Source organism: Microcebus murinus, chromosome 13 (genome assembly GCF_040939455.1).
Source record: "Microcebus murinus isolate Inina chromosome 13, M.murinus_Inina_mat1.0, whole genome shotgun sequence".
In the NCBI taxonomy this organism is placed as follows: Eukaryota; Metazoa; Chordata; class Mammalia; order Primates; family Cheirogaleidae; genus Microcebus; species Microcebus murinus.
The window spans coordinates 27,631,323-27,650,105 of NC_134116.1; the positions used below are offsets into that span (position 1 = coordinate 27,631,323).

General features: G+C 38.3%; 1 protein-coding gene across 1 annotated transcript; it reads left to right on the top strand.

Moving 5' to 3' along the window:
- The first annotated feature begins 6,127 nt into the window (after positions 1-6,127).
- On the top strand, positions 6,128-14,075 carry LOC142874823 (endogenous retrovirus group K member 113 Env polyprotein). Its single transcript, XM_076009339.1, has 2 exons — positions 6,128-6,369; positions 11,629-14,075. Exon 2 carries the CDS (start codon positions 11,630-11,632, stop codon positions 12,428-12,430), a length of 801 nt encoding a protein of 266 aa, XP_075865454.1. The 5' UTR covers positions 6,128-6,369; position 11,629; the 3' UTR covers positions 12,431-14,075.
- The last annotated feature ends 4,708 nt before the right edge of the window (positions 14,076-18,783 follow it).

Consider the following 18,783-nt stretch of genomic DNA (forward strand, 5'->3'; position numbering starts at 1 on the left):
AAATTTGATATAATGCTAAGGTACCATTTCTTCATTTGGGCCGTGTTGGGTCTTAATCTTAATTTATTGTTCTAGGAGCAATAAGAAGAGATGACAGACAAAATTTGAAGGGGATGAACATCAGCTTACAAGGCAGGCAACTCAGGTGTGGCCTTGGCATGGTCTCCAGACATTGGAAGACTGCTCTGTTTAAGAAAAGGGAAAAGGTTGCTTTAATCAGCCTAATGGTGTATATGAATATGTGGAGTCAAAGTTCTTAAGCACACCCAACCAAAAGTCCCCATACCTTGTCCCAGACTCTCAACTGTTGTCTTTTCGGATTTTGCCAGTTTCAGGTCACATATTGAGCGTGATTTCAGCTTATTCTGCACCCAGATGCAGAAGATGATGTATTTTTTAAAATAATGATACGCAAGGTCTGATTTTCACAGCAAGGTGAATGTTGAGTGACCTAAAACTACGCTTCCCTTTTATACAGCCTCTCTGAGAGTAACCCAAAGCCAGCCAACTTCAGGATCCTTTTAATTACCATTTCCCTGTATATTTCAAATTCTAGAGGCATTGTGTAAGCCAATGCTTCCACTTTAGCTACGTCCAATCACAATTAACTGCAGGTAAGAGTCTTAGTAATTATGAAATTGTAGCATACCAACAGCTGTCACATTTATTTTATGTAATTTTTGCCACTGCCCGGCAGGCAAGCAATCACATTCTAGAAATACGTCTTGAAAATTTGATTTCTAGAATCACTTCTGATAACATCTGTCTTAGCTGGGTTTCCCAAAATTGCAAAAATGTGGGAGAAGAATTTGGATGTAGATATTTTAATGGGGAAATGATCCAAAGAAGTGCTATGGAAGGAAGGGGTATACAGTACAGACAGAGAAGGAATATGGGGTATATCCATGATTGGCTAACTGCTATGGAAAATTGTTTTCAATTTCTCTAAAAAAAAATCCTTTTAAAATGTACAGAACATGGTTCTGAATTGTTGATGCTCACTGGTTGGTAGTCTCTTCACCCCTGCATTTGGAGGGACAAATGAGGTTACCCCTGCATCCAGAGAATGTTCTTTCACAGAGAGAGCTGTCAATAGGTGAACACTCAGGAAGGGTGAAGACTATGGGCAGAGCACCAATGGTGTCCGCAGTTTATGTTCAATAGTGCAGTTTTCAGGAGAGACCAGAGGAAGCCCCTATCACTGAGTCATTCAAATGGAAAACTATTTATTATATGTAAAGCAATTTCTAAATTGTACATAGATTAACATTTCAAGACAGTTTACTTAACTAAAATAGTTCATACAATAAACACAAATTAGATAACCAGGAACCCTGAAGATGAAGAGATTACAGCTAAGCAATTAATTATTTGATAGCATATCCCCTATTTGTTTTGCAATATCTCTAACAGTGGATAATTCTCATAGTAATTATGAAAGCTTATCCTATCAGATATCAGATTCCCAGTTTTCATATATTTAAGTAAAATTACTATGAATGCATTTGTTAAAACTTGACGTCACCACAAACATTTTGTTTTTGTTCTAATGATTTAAGGCTAGAAATAACTAATACTTCTTCTGATTTATAACACCATATTTTTAGGTTCTGGGTGTACAACTTTATGGAAAGTAATGTGTTTTAGTGAAACAAGGAGAAAATAGGAACATTTATTATAGTAATATAAAAATTTGATATTAAATATAAAGACAATGAACTATCCAAAGAAGGAACATATATTTTATATTTGTGAATGATCTTAGGTAAGTCTGTTAAAAAAATGTAAATAAAAAAATTCACACAATTTTTAATATGTTGTAATACTTTCACCACTTGCCAGTATTAAAAACATAAACTGAACTATACAATTTTTGAATTCCAATGTAATTAAGTTAGATATATTTGTCTTAGAAATTTTAAAATATTTTCTTATATATCATCTAATTTGAACACTACAGAATTCCATTCAAAATATAAAATCAGGCCAGGTGTGGTGGCACATGCCTATAACCCTATCATTTTGAGAAGCTGAGGCAGGAGAATCCTGTGACACCAGGAGTTTGAGATCAGCCTGGTCAACATAGCCAGATCCTGTTTCTAAAAAAATAGCCATGCATGATGGTGCATACCTATAGTCCTAGCTACTTGGGAGGGAGGCTGAGGCCGAAGGATCATTTGAGTCCAGAAGTTCGAGGCTACAGAGAGCTCAGAGAGCTATGATAATGACAATGTACTCTGGCCTGGGTCACAGATCAGACTCATCTCTAAAAATATATGTAAACATGTATGTAATCATATGTACAAATAAATACTGTATTTTCTGAATACTCCCTATATAAGCTTAGCATAACTCTACTATAGTTTATTATGGACAATCTTTTAAAATACATTAAGTATTTTGTTCTCATTTTAAATATTGTGACTCATGTTGTATATTTTAAATTTTATATATAACATGTAATTCTCCTTACAAAAATGTATTGATATTATTGATTTAGTGACGCATCTTTTAATAACCTGTATTAAAATTCAGAATTCAGTTAGAACTTTCAACTCTTCTTATTAAATACATCCATTTTAAATTTTAAATGTAGACAGTGCCTGGAATTAAATACAATCATGTACCAAATAATGACATTTCAGTCAACAATAGACCACACATACAATGATGGTTCCATAAGCTTTTAATACCATATTATTACTGTACCTTTTTTTCTTAAGATATGGTGAAATATACAGATATTTGCCATTGTTTTGCAATTGCCTAAGATATTCAGTAGAGTAACATGTTGTACAGGTTTGTAGCATAAAACAGTAGGCTATACCATATAACCTAGGTGTGCAGTAGGCTATACCTTCTAGGTTTGTGTAAGTACAGTTTACGAGTTGACACAATGACAAAATTGCCTAACTAAGCATTTCTCAGAATGTATCTCCATGATTACTCAACACATGACTATATGTAATCATGAGTATGTATATGTTTGTATATTCTGTGGGTGCTTTTTTTGTTTATGTATAGAGAAGCTTTGGGCCTATTGTGATTTTTATTCTATATGGAAAATATTTCACTTAACTTCTTAATATCCATTTTATAAGATAGTTCAAGTATAACTCATAATAATGACAAAGTCATCAGGAAAATACATTTATTATGTTCCTATATTTTGTAACTATAGGAAATATATTATTTATTTGTGAAATATTAAGGAAAAATATGGTCTGGCACAGTGGCTCACACCTGTCATCCCACACTTTGGGAGAATGAGGAGGCAGGATGCTTCAGGCCAGGAGTTCAAGACCAGCCTGGGCAACACAGTGAGACCTTGTCTTTACAAAAAAATTAAAAAAGAAAATCCAGTAGGAAAAAGTTATAGCATATGATAAGTATACATTCATATACATTTGTCCCTTGTTAAATTCTAATTAACTGACAATTTTATAAAATATGAAGCTTAATTCTATCAGCAAATATTATTGATGCAATATTTGAAAAATGTAATGTTTGTGAACTGCTATTATATCCTAATAGCACCACTAAGTATATAACTGGGTATTTTTAAATTAACTTTATATATAATATATGTGTATAATAAAAAGTTTTTTTTACTTTTTTATAATTAAAATCAATTCTGGGGGTGGGGGAAACCCAGCCTTTATCATTAATGAATCACCAAAGAAAAGCATATGCGTTATAAGTTAGTTAGCCATACTTTCTCTACAGTAGACACTCTTCAAGTATAAAAATTAGCATATCAGTGCCCTCATCACGCCATTAGTCTTATCCCTGCCTTGTAAAGTTCTCATTCTGTAGGGATTTGACTAATGAAGTTTTGGTGCTGAGACAATAACAGCTTCCTCAGAGCAGAGACTGCCAATTCAACCATATTGTGCTGAACTGTAGAGAACTGTGCCAAATTGTGTGTGTCTACTTCAGAAACAAGCTGTTCATTAAAAAGCAAAAGGGAAAAAAAAAGGTAAGCAGCAAAACAACATTTTAAATAGCAACTATGAAGTCCTGGCACATTTTAAAGATTTGATTTCTTTTCCCACAGTATCAAAACAGTCAATGTAACAGTTTCTTTCTGAGGATGAACAAGATCGATAAACAAACTTCATCATCAATCTTATTATCAACCTACATATAGGGAAATTAACATTGCAATTTACAGTAGTGCCTTAACATTCAACTCCCTTCATTTATTCCAAAATAAAACATTTATTCTTGTGCAACCTTATGCCTGGTACTGTGCTAGTTTCTTTGTATGTCCCTATTCTTACTTAGTTTAAAAATATGTTTTAACATTTTAAATGGGATTTTTCCACATCAAAACTAATACATCATGAATCAGAGACCTGTAATATCTTACGTTAAAATAATGTGCAAACTGAGAGACATTTTTTCTCCTGCTCTAACAAAGTTTTTCTCCTTGACCTCACTCTATGTAGGCTCCTTTGAGCCCTCTTCCAGACTAAGCCTCAACCTGGGCCTATGAAAACTGCAGCCTCTTCAATGCAAATGATTTCATCCATCTTCCTCCCCAAACATTAAAAGACTAAAAAACACATGAACAGTTTCTAACAGCTCAAGGACATGTCTGTCCCTAGAATGACCTTAAATTTCCTAACTAAGAAAGCTCAAGACTCCCAAAGGAATTTACTATTTATTCTAGCTAATATCTGAAATTAGGCTCCTGATCACCCTTTTTAAATTTTTTTATTGTTTTTTATTTCAGCATATTATGGGGGTACAACTGTTTAGGTTACATATATTGCCTTTGCCCACCTGAGTCAGAGTTTCAAGCGCTTCTATCCCCCAGACCATGCACATTGCACCCATTAGGTGTGAATATACCCATCCCCTCCTCCTCCCCCCTCCCACCTGCCGGACACCTGATGAATGTTACTACTGTATGTGCACTTAATTGCTGGTCAGTTAAGTCAGTTAATACCAATTTGATGGTTGATGGTGAGTGCATGTGGTGCTTGTTTTTCCCTTCTTGTGATACTTCATTTAGTAAAATGGGCTCCAGCTCTATCCAGGATAATACAAGAGGAGCTTTATCTTTTCTTTCCTTCTTTCCTTCCTCCTTCCTTCCTTCCTTCCTTCCTTCCTTCCTTCCTTCCTTCCTTCCTTCCTTCCTTCCTTCCTTCCTTCCTTCCTTCCTTCCTTCCTTCCTTTCTTTCTTTCTCTCTCTCTCTCTCTCTCTCTCTCTCTCTCTCTCTCTCTCCTCTCTCCTCTCTCCCTCTCTCTCTCTCTCTCTCTCTCTCTTTCTCTCTCTCTCTCTCTCTCTTTCTTTCTTTCTTTCTTTTTTTAGAAGTATATTTTATTCATCTAATTTAATACCAATCAGGCTGTTCTCTCACAATATGAGTGGTAGGTTGCCTCTATATGCTTGAAAATATAGTTCTCCTTCTTATTCTATTCTCCCTTTTTTAAAAAAGATTTCAAAATATTACAGGGGTACAAATGTTTGTACTTACATGTGTCAATTTTACTATGCTTGAGTCAGGGTTATAAGTGTGACCATCACCCAGATAGTGTCAGTTGTACTCGTTAGGTAGGTTTTCACACATCCCTCCTCCCCCATTCCCCTTGCTCGATTTCCACTGTTTTACTTCTCTCTGTGTGTTGGGAGCTGTCCCGAACACGGGAGAGTTGAAGTGCGGTTGCTGCCCGGAACACTGGGGTCCTTGAGACACAGCACCTGGCGCCTTAACTCATAGCTCTGACATTCTTGGCCTTTCTTCTAGCTCACAGAGGGTGCTGGAGATAACAGTAGCAGTTATAGAAGGTCACTGAAGTAATCCTGTGCACACAGCCCTCGTAGCTTATAGCCCCCCCTAGGCCCTGCACACTCCTTTCTCAGAATTGTTAATTACGCTTGGGTGCTCTTTCCTTGAACTGTCTGAGTGATCATAGTTGAGTATTTGTAGCTTTTTTGATATCAGAAAAAAGTTAAGTTGTAGATTAGAAAACTGCTTAAGCGAGGGAAAGGGCTATCAAAGTGACGTAAGGTTAAAAGAAACAAGAACTGTTTTGTTTTCTGGTTTAATGAAGACATGCACCACCTGTTCCAATGCATTTTGCTTCTCCTTTGTTCTTATCTATATAAATACAGCAACTGAAATAAACGAGGTGCGGCAGTCAGCAAGGACTCCGTCCTCCCGTCCCCATCTTTTTGTTGTCTCTTCATTTCTCAGCCTCGCCCCCTAACTCCAGGTGCCGCACGTCGCCGGCTGGCTCCGGCAGGTGGTGGCCCGTACGGGGAACCCTCTCTCCAGGAGGGCCTTTGGTGGCACTTGGTGACACGGGGATTCGGTGAAGGCAGCTGCCCGTGGAAGGCCGGCCGAGACAGAAAGAAAGGTGAGTTGGGCAGAGAGTGTAATTGACGGGAGTAAGAAATTATGGGACAAGGAACTAGTAGGATGTTGTTTGTACAAGTGTTAAAGAGTATGCTTCGGGCCCGAAGTGTTAAAATAGGAAAAAAGCAGTTAGAAAATTTTTTAAGTTTTGTAGAAGAAGTATGTCCTTGGTTCCCCGAGGAAGGAACAGTAAATTTAGATACATGGAAAAAAGTAGGAGTTAAATTGCAGGACTATTACTCAGCCCACGGACCTGAGAAGGTTCCAGTGGATGCTTTTTCTCTTTGGAATCTTATTAGGGATTGTTTAGATCCCCGGCATGAAGGACAGCGCTTAACTTTAGGCCGGAGTTCTGCAATCCCTGAGGATGAATCCGATGATCATTCTCCTCCTTTGCCTGTTAACCCTTATCAAGAGGCTCAGGATCTGTTGTTACAAACTCAGCAGCACTTTAAAGATCCTCAACCTGAGCTCCCTGTTGAGAGCGAGGTTATGTTGGGAGAAGCTGAGGACTTGAGACCTTGGGCTCTCACAGCTACAGCCTCTGTGAATTCTCATACTCAGAAACAGGCACCTAACATGGTTAAGGAATTGGAAACTCTAAAAAATATGATGCAACAACTTCTTATTCAAAATGCTGCTGAGAAACCTTTAAGAGCTCCCTTAGATGTACAGTCACAAAAGTCTTATTCTCCCTCAGTCCTTGCGGGATTGGACCCTCCTCCGATACCGCCTGTTGTTGCCCATCTTTCTAAGAACAAGGGCAAGCCTTTGCTCGTTCCTCCTTCTCTTCGAGAGTCCTCCCTCTCTCGCTCCTCTCCCCTACAAAAAGCGCTGATGAAGGCTTTTGATAATAATGATGATCTGGGAGGTTTCTCTTTGTTCCCTGTTATTCAAGAGGAGGATGGGGATCGTCGGTATCATCAGCCTCTCCCCATCAAGCAGTTAAAAGAGTTGAAAGTTGCCTGCACCCAATACGGCCCCACAGCCCCTTTTACTGAAGCCTTGCTAGATTCCCTGGCTGCTGTGGCCATGCCCCCTGATGATTGGAAAAACATAGCAAAGGCCTGTCTTAGCGGGGGAGACAATTTGCTGTGGAAATCAGAATTTCACGATCAGTGCCATGCTATAGCAGATATTAATAAGGCCCAGGGCATCGATATTACTTTTGATATGCTGACTGGAGAAGGAGAATACCGACTCCTTGAACAACAGTTGGTTTTTCCCCCTGCTGCTTATGCCCAGACCAATGCCGCAGCTATGAGGGCTTGGCGTAAGCTGCCCGGCTCGCAAAAGTCTGAGGACTTGTCTAAGATCAGGCAGGGTCCTGATGAGCCTTACCAGAACTTTGTCTCTCGCTTGTTAGAAACTACAAAAAGATTGGTCAGTGATAGTGAGACTGAAGCCCTTCTAGTAAAACAGTTGGCTTTTGAAAATGCTAATTCAGCCTGTCAGGCGGCTATACGTCCTTTTAAGAAAAAGGGGACTCTTGACGATTTTATCCGGCTTTGTGCTGATATTGGCCCTTCTTATATGCAAGGAGTTACTTTAGCAGCCGCTTTGCAAGGGAAATCAGTAAAGCAGGTCCTTTTTCAGCAGCAGACTAAGAAGGGAAGCTCTAAACAGCCTAAGGTTGGCGGCCCTCCAGGCAGTTGTTATAACTGCGGCCAGCTAGGGCACCGCGCAGCCCAGTGTCCAAAACCTCAGATGGATGATCCTCCAAAGAAACTTCCTGGACTTTGCCCTAGGTGTAGAAAAGGAAATCACTGGGCCAGGGATTGCAAATCCACCACGGATGTGTATGGAAATAAGCTTGCTCCCCATCAGGGAAACTGGAAGAGGGGCCAGCCCCTGGCCCCGCAACAATGTTATGGGGCACTGCAGGGACAACCCCTTCAGGGGGAGTCCCAGAACCAGGGAGGAAATCCGTTTCTGACCTCTTCCGAGCAACCCCAGGCAGCGCAGGACTGGACCTCTGTGCCTCCACCTACACAGTATTAACTCCAGATATGGGTGTGCAGGCTCTCCCCACTGGGACTTTTGGACCCCTGCCCCTGGGCTCCATGGGCTTGTTATTAGGTAGAAGCAGTATCACCTTGAAAGGCTTACATGTGTCACCGGGAGTTATAGATCAGGATTATACAGGAGAAATTAAAGTTTTGGTCTCCTCTCCTAGCTCTATTTCTGTTGTCAATCCCGGTCAGCGCATTGCTCAGCTTGTTTTGATTCCTTTGATATCCCTTGGTAAAGTACAATCGCAACAAGCCAGGGGACCCTCTGCTTTTGGCTCCTCAGATGCTTACTGGATGCAATCTATTACTAGGAATAAGCCTGAAATGGTTTTGTGGGTGAATGGCAAGGCATTTAAAGGAATTCTGGATACTGGAGCTGATGTTTCTGTTATTGCTGAACAATACTGGCCTTCCTTGTGGCCCAAGCAGGAAGCAGTTGGCTCGCTCCAGGGTATAGGCCAAGCTCGTAATCCTGAACAGAGTAGTGAATTGCTTACCTGGGTTGATGAGGAGGGACATTCTGGACAATTCCAGCCATATGTTCTACCTGCTCTACCTGTAAATCTTTGGGGAAGAGATGTTATGCAGGCTATGGGAGTTTATTTGTATAGCCCTAATGCCACAGTTACTAAGCAACTCTTTAATCAAGGGATGCTCCCAGCCCAAGGCTTGGGAATTAGGGGTCAAGGTATTTCTAAACCTATTCAAGTAAAGTCCTGGCCATTTCGAGCAGGCCTGGGATATTTTTAGAAGGGGCTTTTGATTCTCCTGCAACTCATGCACAGGCTATTACTTGGAAATCTGATGCACCTGTGTGGGTTGATCAATGGCCCCTCAATCAAGAAAAAATAGCCGCTGCAGAACAGCTGGTGCAGGAACAGCTTAATAGCGGCCACATAGCCCCCTCCAACTCCCCTTGGAATTCTCCAATTTTTGTCATTAAAAAGAAGTCTGGAAAATGGAGGCTGCTCCAAGATCTTAGACGTGTTAATGCCACCATGGAACTCATGGGAGCTCTGCAGCCAGGTCTCCCTGCCCCCATGGCTATTCCAGCCCATACTTTTAGAATTATAATAGATTTAAAAGATTGCTTCTATACCATTCCTCTTGCACCACAAGATTGTAAACGTTTTGCTTTTAGTGTTCCTTCTACTAACTTTAAAGAACCCATGAAACGTTATCATTGGCTTGTTCTGCCTCAAGGCATGGCCAATAGCCCCACCTTATGTCAAAAATTTGTTGCCAATGCTTTAACTGCTACTAGAATCAAATATCCTACTGTATATATCATCCACTATATGGATGACATTCTTTTGGCACATGCAGATGAAGGATTCTTACTGCAAGTTTTTGATCATGTAACAACACAATTAAATAAACAGGGCCTTGTCATTGCTCAGGAAAAGGTGCAGAGGCACCCTCCTTATTCTTATTTGGGATACCAATTGCATAAATATCATTTTATTAACCAAGGAATTCAACTTCGTAAGGATGGCTTAAAAACCCTTAATGATTTCCAAAGACTTCTGGGAGATATCAATTGGATTCGACCCTATTTGAAAATTACCACTGGAGACCTTAAGCCTCTTTTTGACATCTTAAAAGGCGATTCCAATCCTAATTCTCCTCGTCAATTAACTCCTGACGGGAGGCAAGCCTTAAAATTAGTAGAACAGGAATTGTCCCGCCAGCATGTTTCCTATGTAAACTACAACTTGGAATGGGCTGGCTATGTTTTACCCACCTCTCATGCTCCCACAGCAGTCCTCTATCAAGGGGGACCACTGATGTGGCTACATTTGCCCTCTTCTCCCTCTAAGGTTCTAACTCCTTATTATGAAATGGTTGCTACCTTAATCCATATGCTGCGTTCAGAATCCTGCAAATTACTAGGTAAAGAGCCACACCTTATTTGTGTTCCTTTTTCTCGTCAGCAACAGGACTGGTTGTTCCAGCATAGTGACTCCTGGGCCATAGCCCTGGCCAATTACCCTGGAAAAATTGATAACCATTACCCCCCTGATAAGTTGTTACATTTTGCTAGCCTGCATCAGTTTATTTTTCCTGCCAAAGTGTCTCCTGTACCCCTTGACAATGCTGTTCTGATTTTTACAGATGGGTCTTCTAATGGTATGGCAGCCTATTCAATTAACAATGACATTAAATCTTGGTACACTGGGTCTTCTTCGGCTCAAGAGGTCGAATTGCAGGCAGTTTTTTCAGCTTTACAGGCCATTCCTGCTAAGCCTGTTAACCTTTATTCAGATAGTCATTATGTGATTCGAGCACTCCAAGTCATAGAGACTGTGCCCTTTATTGGGACTTCTAATAGTAATGTTCAGAAATTGTTTCGTGCCTTGCAAGCTCTCATTCACTCACGTACAGAACGATGTTTCTTTGGGCACCTTCGTGCTCATTCTCACCTGCCTGGTCCCCTCAGTCAAGGAAATGAAATTGTAGATCTTGCCACTAGAACCAAACCCCCTCTTATTTTGTTAACTCAAGTGCAGTTAGCACAGCAATCCCATGCTTTGCATCACCAAAATAGCCGTGCTCTCAAGCAACAGTTCAATATCACTAGAGAAGCGGCTCGACAAATTGTGAAAGCTTGCTCTTCCTGTTCTCAGTTACTCCCTGTCCCCCATTATGGTGTTAATCCCAGAGGCCTTTTACCTAACCACTTATGGCAAATGGATGTGACCCATATTTCTTCTTTTGGTCGATTAAAATATGTTCATCTAACCATAGACACTTATTCTGGATTTTTAACAGCCACTTTGCAATCAGGCGAGGCTGGTAAACATTGTGTAGCCCATTGCCTCCGCTGCTTTGCATCAATGGGCCAGCCAAAATGTATAAAAACAGACAATGGCCCTGGATATACGGGTCACAAATTTCAAACATTCTTACGAAAAATGGGGATCAGTCATAAAACAGGAATTCCCTATAACCCCCAAGGACAAGGCATTGTAGAACGTGCCCACTTGACTCTCAAAAATCAACTTTTGAAAATAAAAAAGGGGGAACTGTACCCCCTCACCCCCCAGAATTATCTAAACCATGCTCTCTTTATTTTAAATTTTTTAATTTTGGACAAAGAAGGTCGTTCAGCAGCCCAGCGGTTTTGGTATACTAATTCCAACAAAGACACGCCGTTAGTCGTGTGGAAGAATCCACTGACTGGGCAATGGTCAGGCCCAGATCCAGTTCTCATTTGGGGACGAGGGCATGTTTGTGTGTTTCCACAGGATGCTGAAGGCCCGCGCTGGCTCCCAGAGAGGCTGGTACGCCAGGCAGGATCTCTCCATAGAAAACAGGATGAACAGACTGAAGCTGCAGGATGACCAGCAACCTCCGCTTACGATGACAACTAGACAAGCTCTGCTGCCGTCTTGGAGTCAGATTAAGAGACTTACTGAGATTGCTTCCAAGCTGGTTCGAGAAACAGGACAGCCATTGAATTCTTTGACCTTGTTTTTAGCTATGGTAACCTTGCTATCGACGCCTACCCAGGCAGCCACCTATTGGACTTACATACCAGACCCCCCTCTACTCCACCCGGTGGGCTGGGGAGAGCGTGTTGTTCCTGTCTATGTCAGTGATCCCAGGGCTCTGGGAGCACCCGCTAATGATCACATCCAGCATGCTAAGGTATCTGCTTATAATTACACAGGACTCACCCGTGATGTTCCTATCTGTTTCCACCGTGAGGGTTATTTTCCAGGCTGTGTTCTTGTATCTACTTATGTATATTACAATATAAAAGGTGTTAAATGGACTGTGTTTATGTCAAGTTTAGACAGGCGATTTTCTGGCTCTGCACCCTCTGATTTGCCACCACTGCCCGGAATACTTCCCTGTGAAAAGGAGCCGGTTGCTTCTACTCTGCACGTGCCCTGGAGACGTTGCCGTGAACCGACTGCGACTAAGATTCCTATTCTTGGGACGACTCAGAGCATATATGATTGGACCCCAGCAAAAACTGACAATGGGTATTTGGGAGACAAGGGTTTTGTTGAGGGGCTATGGACAACTACTTCAAAGGTATAACAGACTAGTCTCTGGAAACTTGTTGCAGGAACGGGTCAATTCTCTGCAGAGAGTGTGGTGGACTCTACACCAAAAATACGCCTAAGGACTATTTCTGCCTGTGTCCCTGAACCTTTTGTGCTCATGATAGGCAAAGTGAATATTCGCACTGTCACTCATGGTTTTGAAATATCATGCCTTAATTGTCAATTAACTAATTGTATACAATCCCTTGCCTATTCTCATAGAATGGTTGTGTTATACCGCCCTGCTTTTGTGCTGGTCCCAGCTAATGTCTCTGGTCCATGGTATGATGATAAAGGATTGCAAATGTGGAAGGAGGTGAACTCTATTTTGCTAAGGCCTAAAAGATTTATTGGGCTACTCATAACTGGCATTGTAGCTCTTGTTACTGTAATAGCATCCGCTGCTGCGGCTGCAGTGGCGTTGACACAGGAGATACAAACTGCCCATTATGTCAATAATCTCTCTAAAAATGTCACTCAGGCATTGGGAACCCAAGAGCATATTGATAAAAAGATTGAAGACAGACTGGACGCTTTGTATGATGTGGTCCAGATTCTGGGAGAGGAAGTACAAGGGCTTCGGCTACGCAGCCAGCTCCGCTGCCATGACAATTATCAGTGGGTTTGTGTAACTCCCAAACCTTATAATGAGAGTAACTATAATTGGGATAAGGTCCAAAATCACCTGGCAAGAATCTGGCACTCCGCAAATGCATCTTTAGATTTGCTCCAACTTCATCAAGAAATAACAGGCATGTTGGAGACTCCTCCCCTTGACACTAGCATTGCTACAGAAGCCCGAGATTTTCTCAATCAACTCTTAGGACATGTTCCATCTTTTGGAAATTTCAAAAGCTTATTCTTTATGATTATTGGGGCTTTTGTTCTTCTCTTGCTAATTTTGTGTGTTACACCTCTGCTACTGCGACTGATTGTTAAGAATATTTTGGCTGTTAAAGTTGCCATACACTCCACTAAGTTGCAAATGAAAGCTTACCAGCGACCCTCCAATTAATTATAAAGGGAAGGGAGAGATGTTGGGAGCTGTCCCGAACACGGGAGAGTTGAAGTGCGGTTGCTGCCCGGAACACTGGGGTCCTTGAGACACAGCACCTGGCGCCTTAACTCATAGCTCTGACATTCTTGGCCTTTCTTCTAGCTCACAGAGGGTGCTGGAGATAACAGTAGCAGTTATAGAAGGTCACTGAAGTAATCCTGTGCACACAGCCCTCGTAGCTTATAGCCCCCCCTAGGCCCTGCACACTCCTTTCTCAGAATTGTTAATTACGCTTGGGTGCTCTTTCCTTGAACTGTCTGAGTGATCATAGTTGAGTATTTGTAGCTTTTTTGATATCAGAAAAAAGTTAAGTTGTAGATTAGAAAACTGCTTAAGCGAGGGAAAGGGCTATCAAAGTGACGTAAGGTTAAAAGAAACAAGAACTGTTTTGTTTTCTGGTTTAATGAAGACATGCACCACCTGTTCCAATGCATTTTGCTTCTCCTTTGTTCTTATCTATATAAATACAGCAACTGAAATAAACGAGGTGCGGCAGTCAGCAAGGACTCCGTCCTCCCGTCCCCATCTTTTTGTTGTCTCTTCATTTCTCAGCCTCGCCCCCTAACTCCAGGTGCCGCACGTCGCCGGCTGGCTCCGGCATCTGTGCATAAGTGTACAGAAGAAGCAAGAACTATTCCTTCTGTTTTCATCAGTATAAGGGATTACCACTGGGAATCCTTCCTCTGTCCTTTTGGGATGCATGTGTATCACCTACAAGTGAGGAGTGTGTAGCTCAAGGACCTGAAAGCAGTTCCTCTGTGGGAGGATAGAATCCTAACTTCTGTAATTGCCAGCTAACCAATGCAATTGATTTAATTCTCATTTACAGTGTAATTTTTCACTTCCCTTACTTTCCAAGTTTCCATCCCACCCTAAACTCCCTCATTCTTTCTTTAAAACTCTCAGTCACCTCTCTCCTAATTGAATTGGTGTTCAGAACACAATGCACCCTTTTTCCTATTGCAATACTGCATTACTAAAAACTGTCTTTATCACTTTAAGGTGACTAGCTTTGCTTACCTTTGAAAACTCTAATACTGTGCTCTCTTTTTTTGTTACTATTTTGTACATCTATTACACTATTAATTAAATATATTCTAATTATGTGATAAGTTTTTATTGATAAGTTAAGTAACAATGAGTTTAGGAGCCATTTCTTATTCTACTGGGTCTTTCTTGCTTCTAATACATTCTAATACAGTTGTTGATAGGTAGTGTGATTTAAATCCACATTTTTTGCATAAAATTAAACCAATCAATTGAAAAATATAAACTAGAAGGGCAGAAAAGATTCAACAACCAAATATTCATAAAGAATACTAATAAATATTTATGAATTATGCAAACATTCATATATTTATATTCATTTATTTTGAATTAATAGAAAGTCATAGATTTTGTATTTTTTCTTTATATTTTACATAACTTTTTTCATTTTCAGTTATGTTTCTTTAATGGTTCAATAAATTAGTAAGTGCATATTAAACTGTTCCATTTCCTCTACTATGATAGATAGAAGAGAAATTACATTCTCAATTTTTAGAGTGAAATTCATGTTAAAGAAATCATACTCCTTTTCCCTTAAAGTCTCAAGATTAATTCAAGGCATTTTAAAACAAAGACTTTAATTATTCATATTGCAATATGTAAATTTTATGACTTGCCATGAAAATTGATTAATCTTAACTTCTTTAAATCTATTGTGTTATAATTTGCTCTTTAATTTTTAAAATATAAACATGAATGTATCTGAAGATTCAGACCATCATTAGTTTCTTAAACTGATTTTCTCTTTGAAGGCATATTTGTTCTTTTTTACCTCTATTTTATCTTTAGAATTTTGATATAAACAGTTCTCAATCACTATCTAAAAATTTTAACTTTTGTTATCAAACTACTTAATAATTTGCTCAACATTTAATATTTTTCTTATCCAGGTACTCCAAATAATTCTGAAGTTAAAAAGATGGGTACACACTCATCTGACAGTCATGTTTTGTGATAATATTATGCTTCTTCCCAAAAGCCAGCTTTAAATAGTTTTATCTATACTGATAGACATTAGCTTCCAATACTCTTCTTTGATATGCAAACCAGGAAAAATGAAGATTGTCTTTTATTCTTTCAATTATATTTTTAGTAATCAGCTAAATGACTACTGGATTCTTATATTTTTCTGAAGATCATCTGTTCATGTGCCCTTATTATCACTCATTTTTTTAAAATAAGAATTCTATAAACAATAGTGATTATAATCCTTTCTGTTTAAAACAGTTTTCCAGATTATTCTTTACTGCTTGTTTGTTTAGTGACTTAAATGTACCTGTACTTTTTAATATATAACATGCTCAAATCTATCAATCATTGAACTCAGATTTTCTTTTGTGGTTTATTTGCCTAGAATGATTATCTGTCTCTGAAAGCAAGAAATATTCCTTCTGTTTTCTTCAAATTGTACTGTGTTTCTTTTAGATTATAACTTCTAATCCACCTTGAATTTATTCATCTGTAAACTGGAGATCTATTCTATTTTCTAATTAATATTTCTACCTTTTTTCTTTTATATTCCTTTTATTAATTTAATTGTATTTTTATGCTTCCTAAATTGAACATTTAATTAATTTAATTTCAGATGTTGAGTTCCAGTAACATTATTCAATTGCCATTAGGCTTTAAATATACTATCATTCTGGTTTATATCCTTTTTGAAAAAATATTTAGGATTGTTGTGCATGCAATACATCTTCATTTCCAAGTATATATCAGTTAATTTTTACTATTAAGTTATTTTAATGCATATAATAAGTAAATATGATCTGTACAATTTTTACTTCAGTAATTTATTCACATTCATTTTGTGGCCTAAATCGTGAAAAATTTTGTGAATATGCATTAAACCAAAAATGTGTGAATTTTCTTGTAAAACTTATTTAGCAAATTTGCTTCAATTTCTTTATGTTGATCTATTTGTTGTGCCCTTCCCAAATAATTCTTTCATTTGTGCCCCTTAAAAATAGCAAATATTTAAATTATGATAAATTGTGTTTAATTAGAGTTTAATCATTATTTACTATTTTGAAACCAATTTAGAATAATTTATTTAAATTTAAGTCTTTATATAATTGGCTTCTATGTTCAATCAAAATTCTTTTATACAATAATGATTCTTCCTAATATAATATGTTTTTTCTTTTTCTTTTTTCTTTTTTTCTTTTCTTTTTTAGGAAGCATATGTAGCTATTGTGTTTTTTAAATATGTCAAGATACATTTTAAATATGTCAAAATATATTTCTGTGGTTTTTAAATATAAAAACACAATCTTGCTAGATAATTATATGTCACAATGTTTACTGTCTAAACTCATTTCTCTTCAGGCATGAAGAGAACATTAAACAGAAATTTGAGATCATCCTACTTTTTTTCTTTTGGGCTATCCATGTTCTTGTTTATTTTATTTAAATAAAATGACTACATCTGACACTGATATCTTTGAAAATCAATTTTCCTTATTTTTGCCATATTGTCATATTATTACTATGTTACAAATAAGCTGATTGCTTCTATTCCAGTTATCCTTGTATATTTCTTAAATCCCAACAATGGGCAACATTATATTGTGTTTCATCAATATTTTTTTCTTTTTTGTCTTTTCAAAAGCACTTTGCCAATGTCCTCTGCATCAAAGAAAAATTCTCCAATCTGTCCTACAAATCACTGGCTTGATTTTCTGCAATTACAACTCTCAGTTTTGATAACCATAATAATTATGAACAATTTTATTTTATGTTTATGAGCTTTAAAACAATTTAACATATATTCTCTAATTCTGCTTATCTAGCTCCTTCTAAAATTTTTTGTCATTTTTAATTTATTAACCTATATATTTTGTTGTTTATAGTCTTTCTATATTTTTAGTTTATAGCAAAAAGCAAATGTTTTCTAAATTTTACTTTTATCATGCATCTTCAATGTTTATTACCCTTTTCTAAGGTTGCAGATATTTTAATTGGCTCTGTGTTAGGATTTTGTGATTGTTTATATTCTTGTTTGGTTGGATTTGAGGGATGTTTGCATTGTTTTTAGTGTTTTCTCTTTCTACTAATTTTAGATAGAAAATGGATTTTCCAGACCTAGAGCATAAGCTAGTATACTTAGTAATATTCTCTGTCTTCCTTGTTATCTGCCTCTGTGCTATTGGAAATATTTTCCTGTACCTTACATAGAGAAATTTTTATCTCTTATATTATGATTTCAGTCATCCAAAGAGTGAGGATAAATAGCCAAATCTGAAAGTCTTTACAGACAAATATTGTTTGCCGTATTACAACATTTTAATTTCTTGTTTTGTTTAAAATCAACCACGAAGGCAGTATATGATAGTGAACAGTTCACACTCCCTAGGCATGAATCCAAACTCCATCATCTAGTAGTGTAGGGCCTTGAGAAACTTCTCTCTCCTCTCTCTACTTACATTTCTATTTTTTTTTTTTTTTTTTTTTTTTTTTTTTTGAGACAGAGTCTCACTTTGTTGCCCAGGCTAGAGTGAGTGCCGTGGCGTCAGCCTAGCTCACAGCAACCTCAAACTCCTGGGCTCAAGCAATCCTACTGCCTCAGCCTCTCGAGTAGCCTGGGACTACAGGCATGCACCACCATGCCCTGCTAATTTTTTCTATGTATATTAGTTGGCCAATTAATTTCTTTCTATTTATAGTAGAGACGGGGTCTCATTCTTGCTCAGACTGATTTTGAACTCCTGACCTCGAACAATCCACCCGCCTTGGCCTCCCAGAGTGCTAGGATTACAGGCCTGAGCCACCGTGCCGGCCTGCTTACATTTCTTAATCTACAAAATGAGGATGAACATAGTAACCATAGTAGCTATATCTTAGCATTGTGGTGAAGTTTGAGTTAATATGTTTGCAAAGTGCTTAGAAAGGGGTCTGCTTAGAAAAAGTACTCTTATTTTCCAGTAGCTATAATTATTATTACCATTATCAGCAGTACTATTAGGGAGAAAAAAACATTTTATTATATCTGAACTTTTGTTCCATTTCCATGAATTGGAAAATTCAGTATCACTCTTATGTCTGGATCTTTTTAGGGGTAAAACTCTTATCACACCACAAGAACTTTGCTAGGTGTAGTTACCATATGGCCTCAGGGACCATTCAATGCCTTTGTCAAATACTTCTGATTTCAGAAACAACTATTATTTAATTCAAATAAAGTTCTTGCTCCATTTTCCACTACCTCCATTTTCCAGCAGCCTTCACCTGCTGACCTCTTTCCT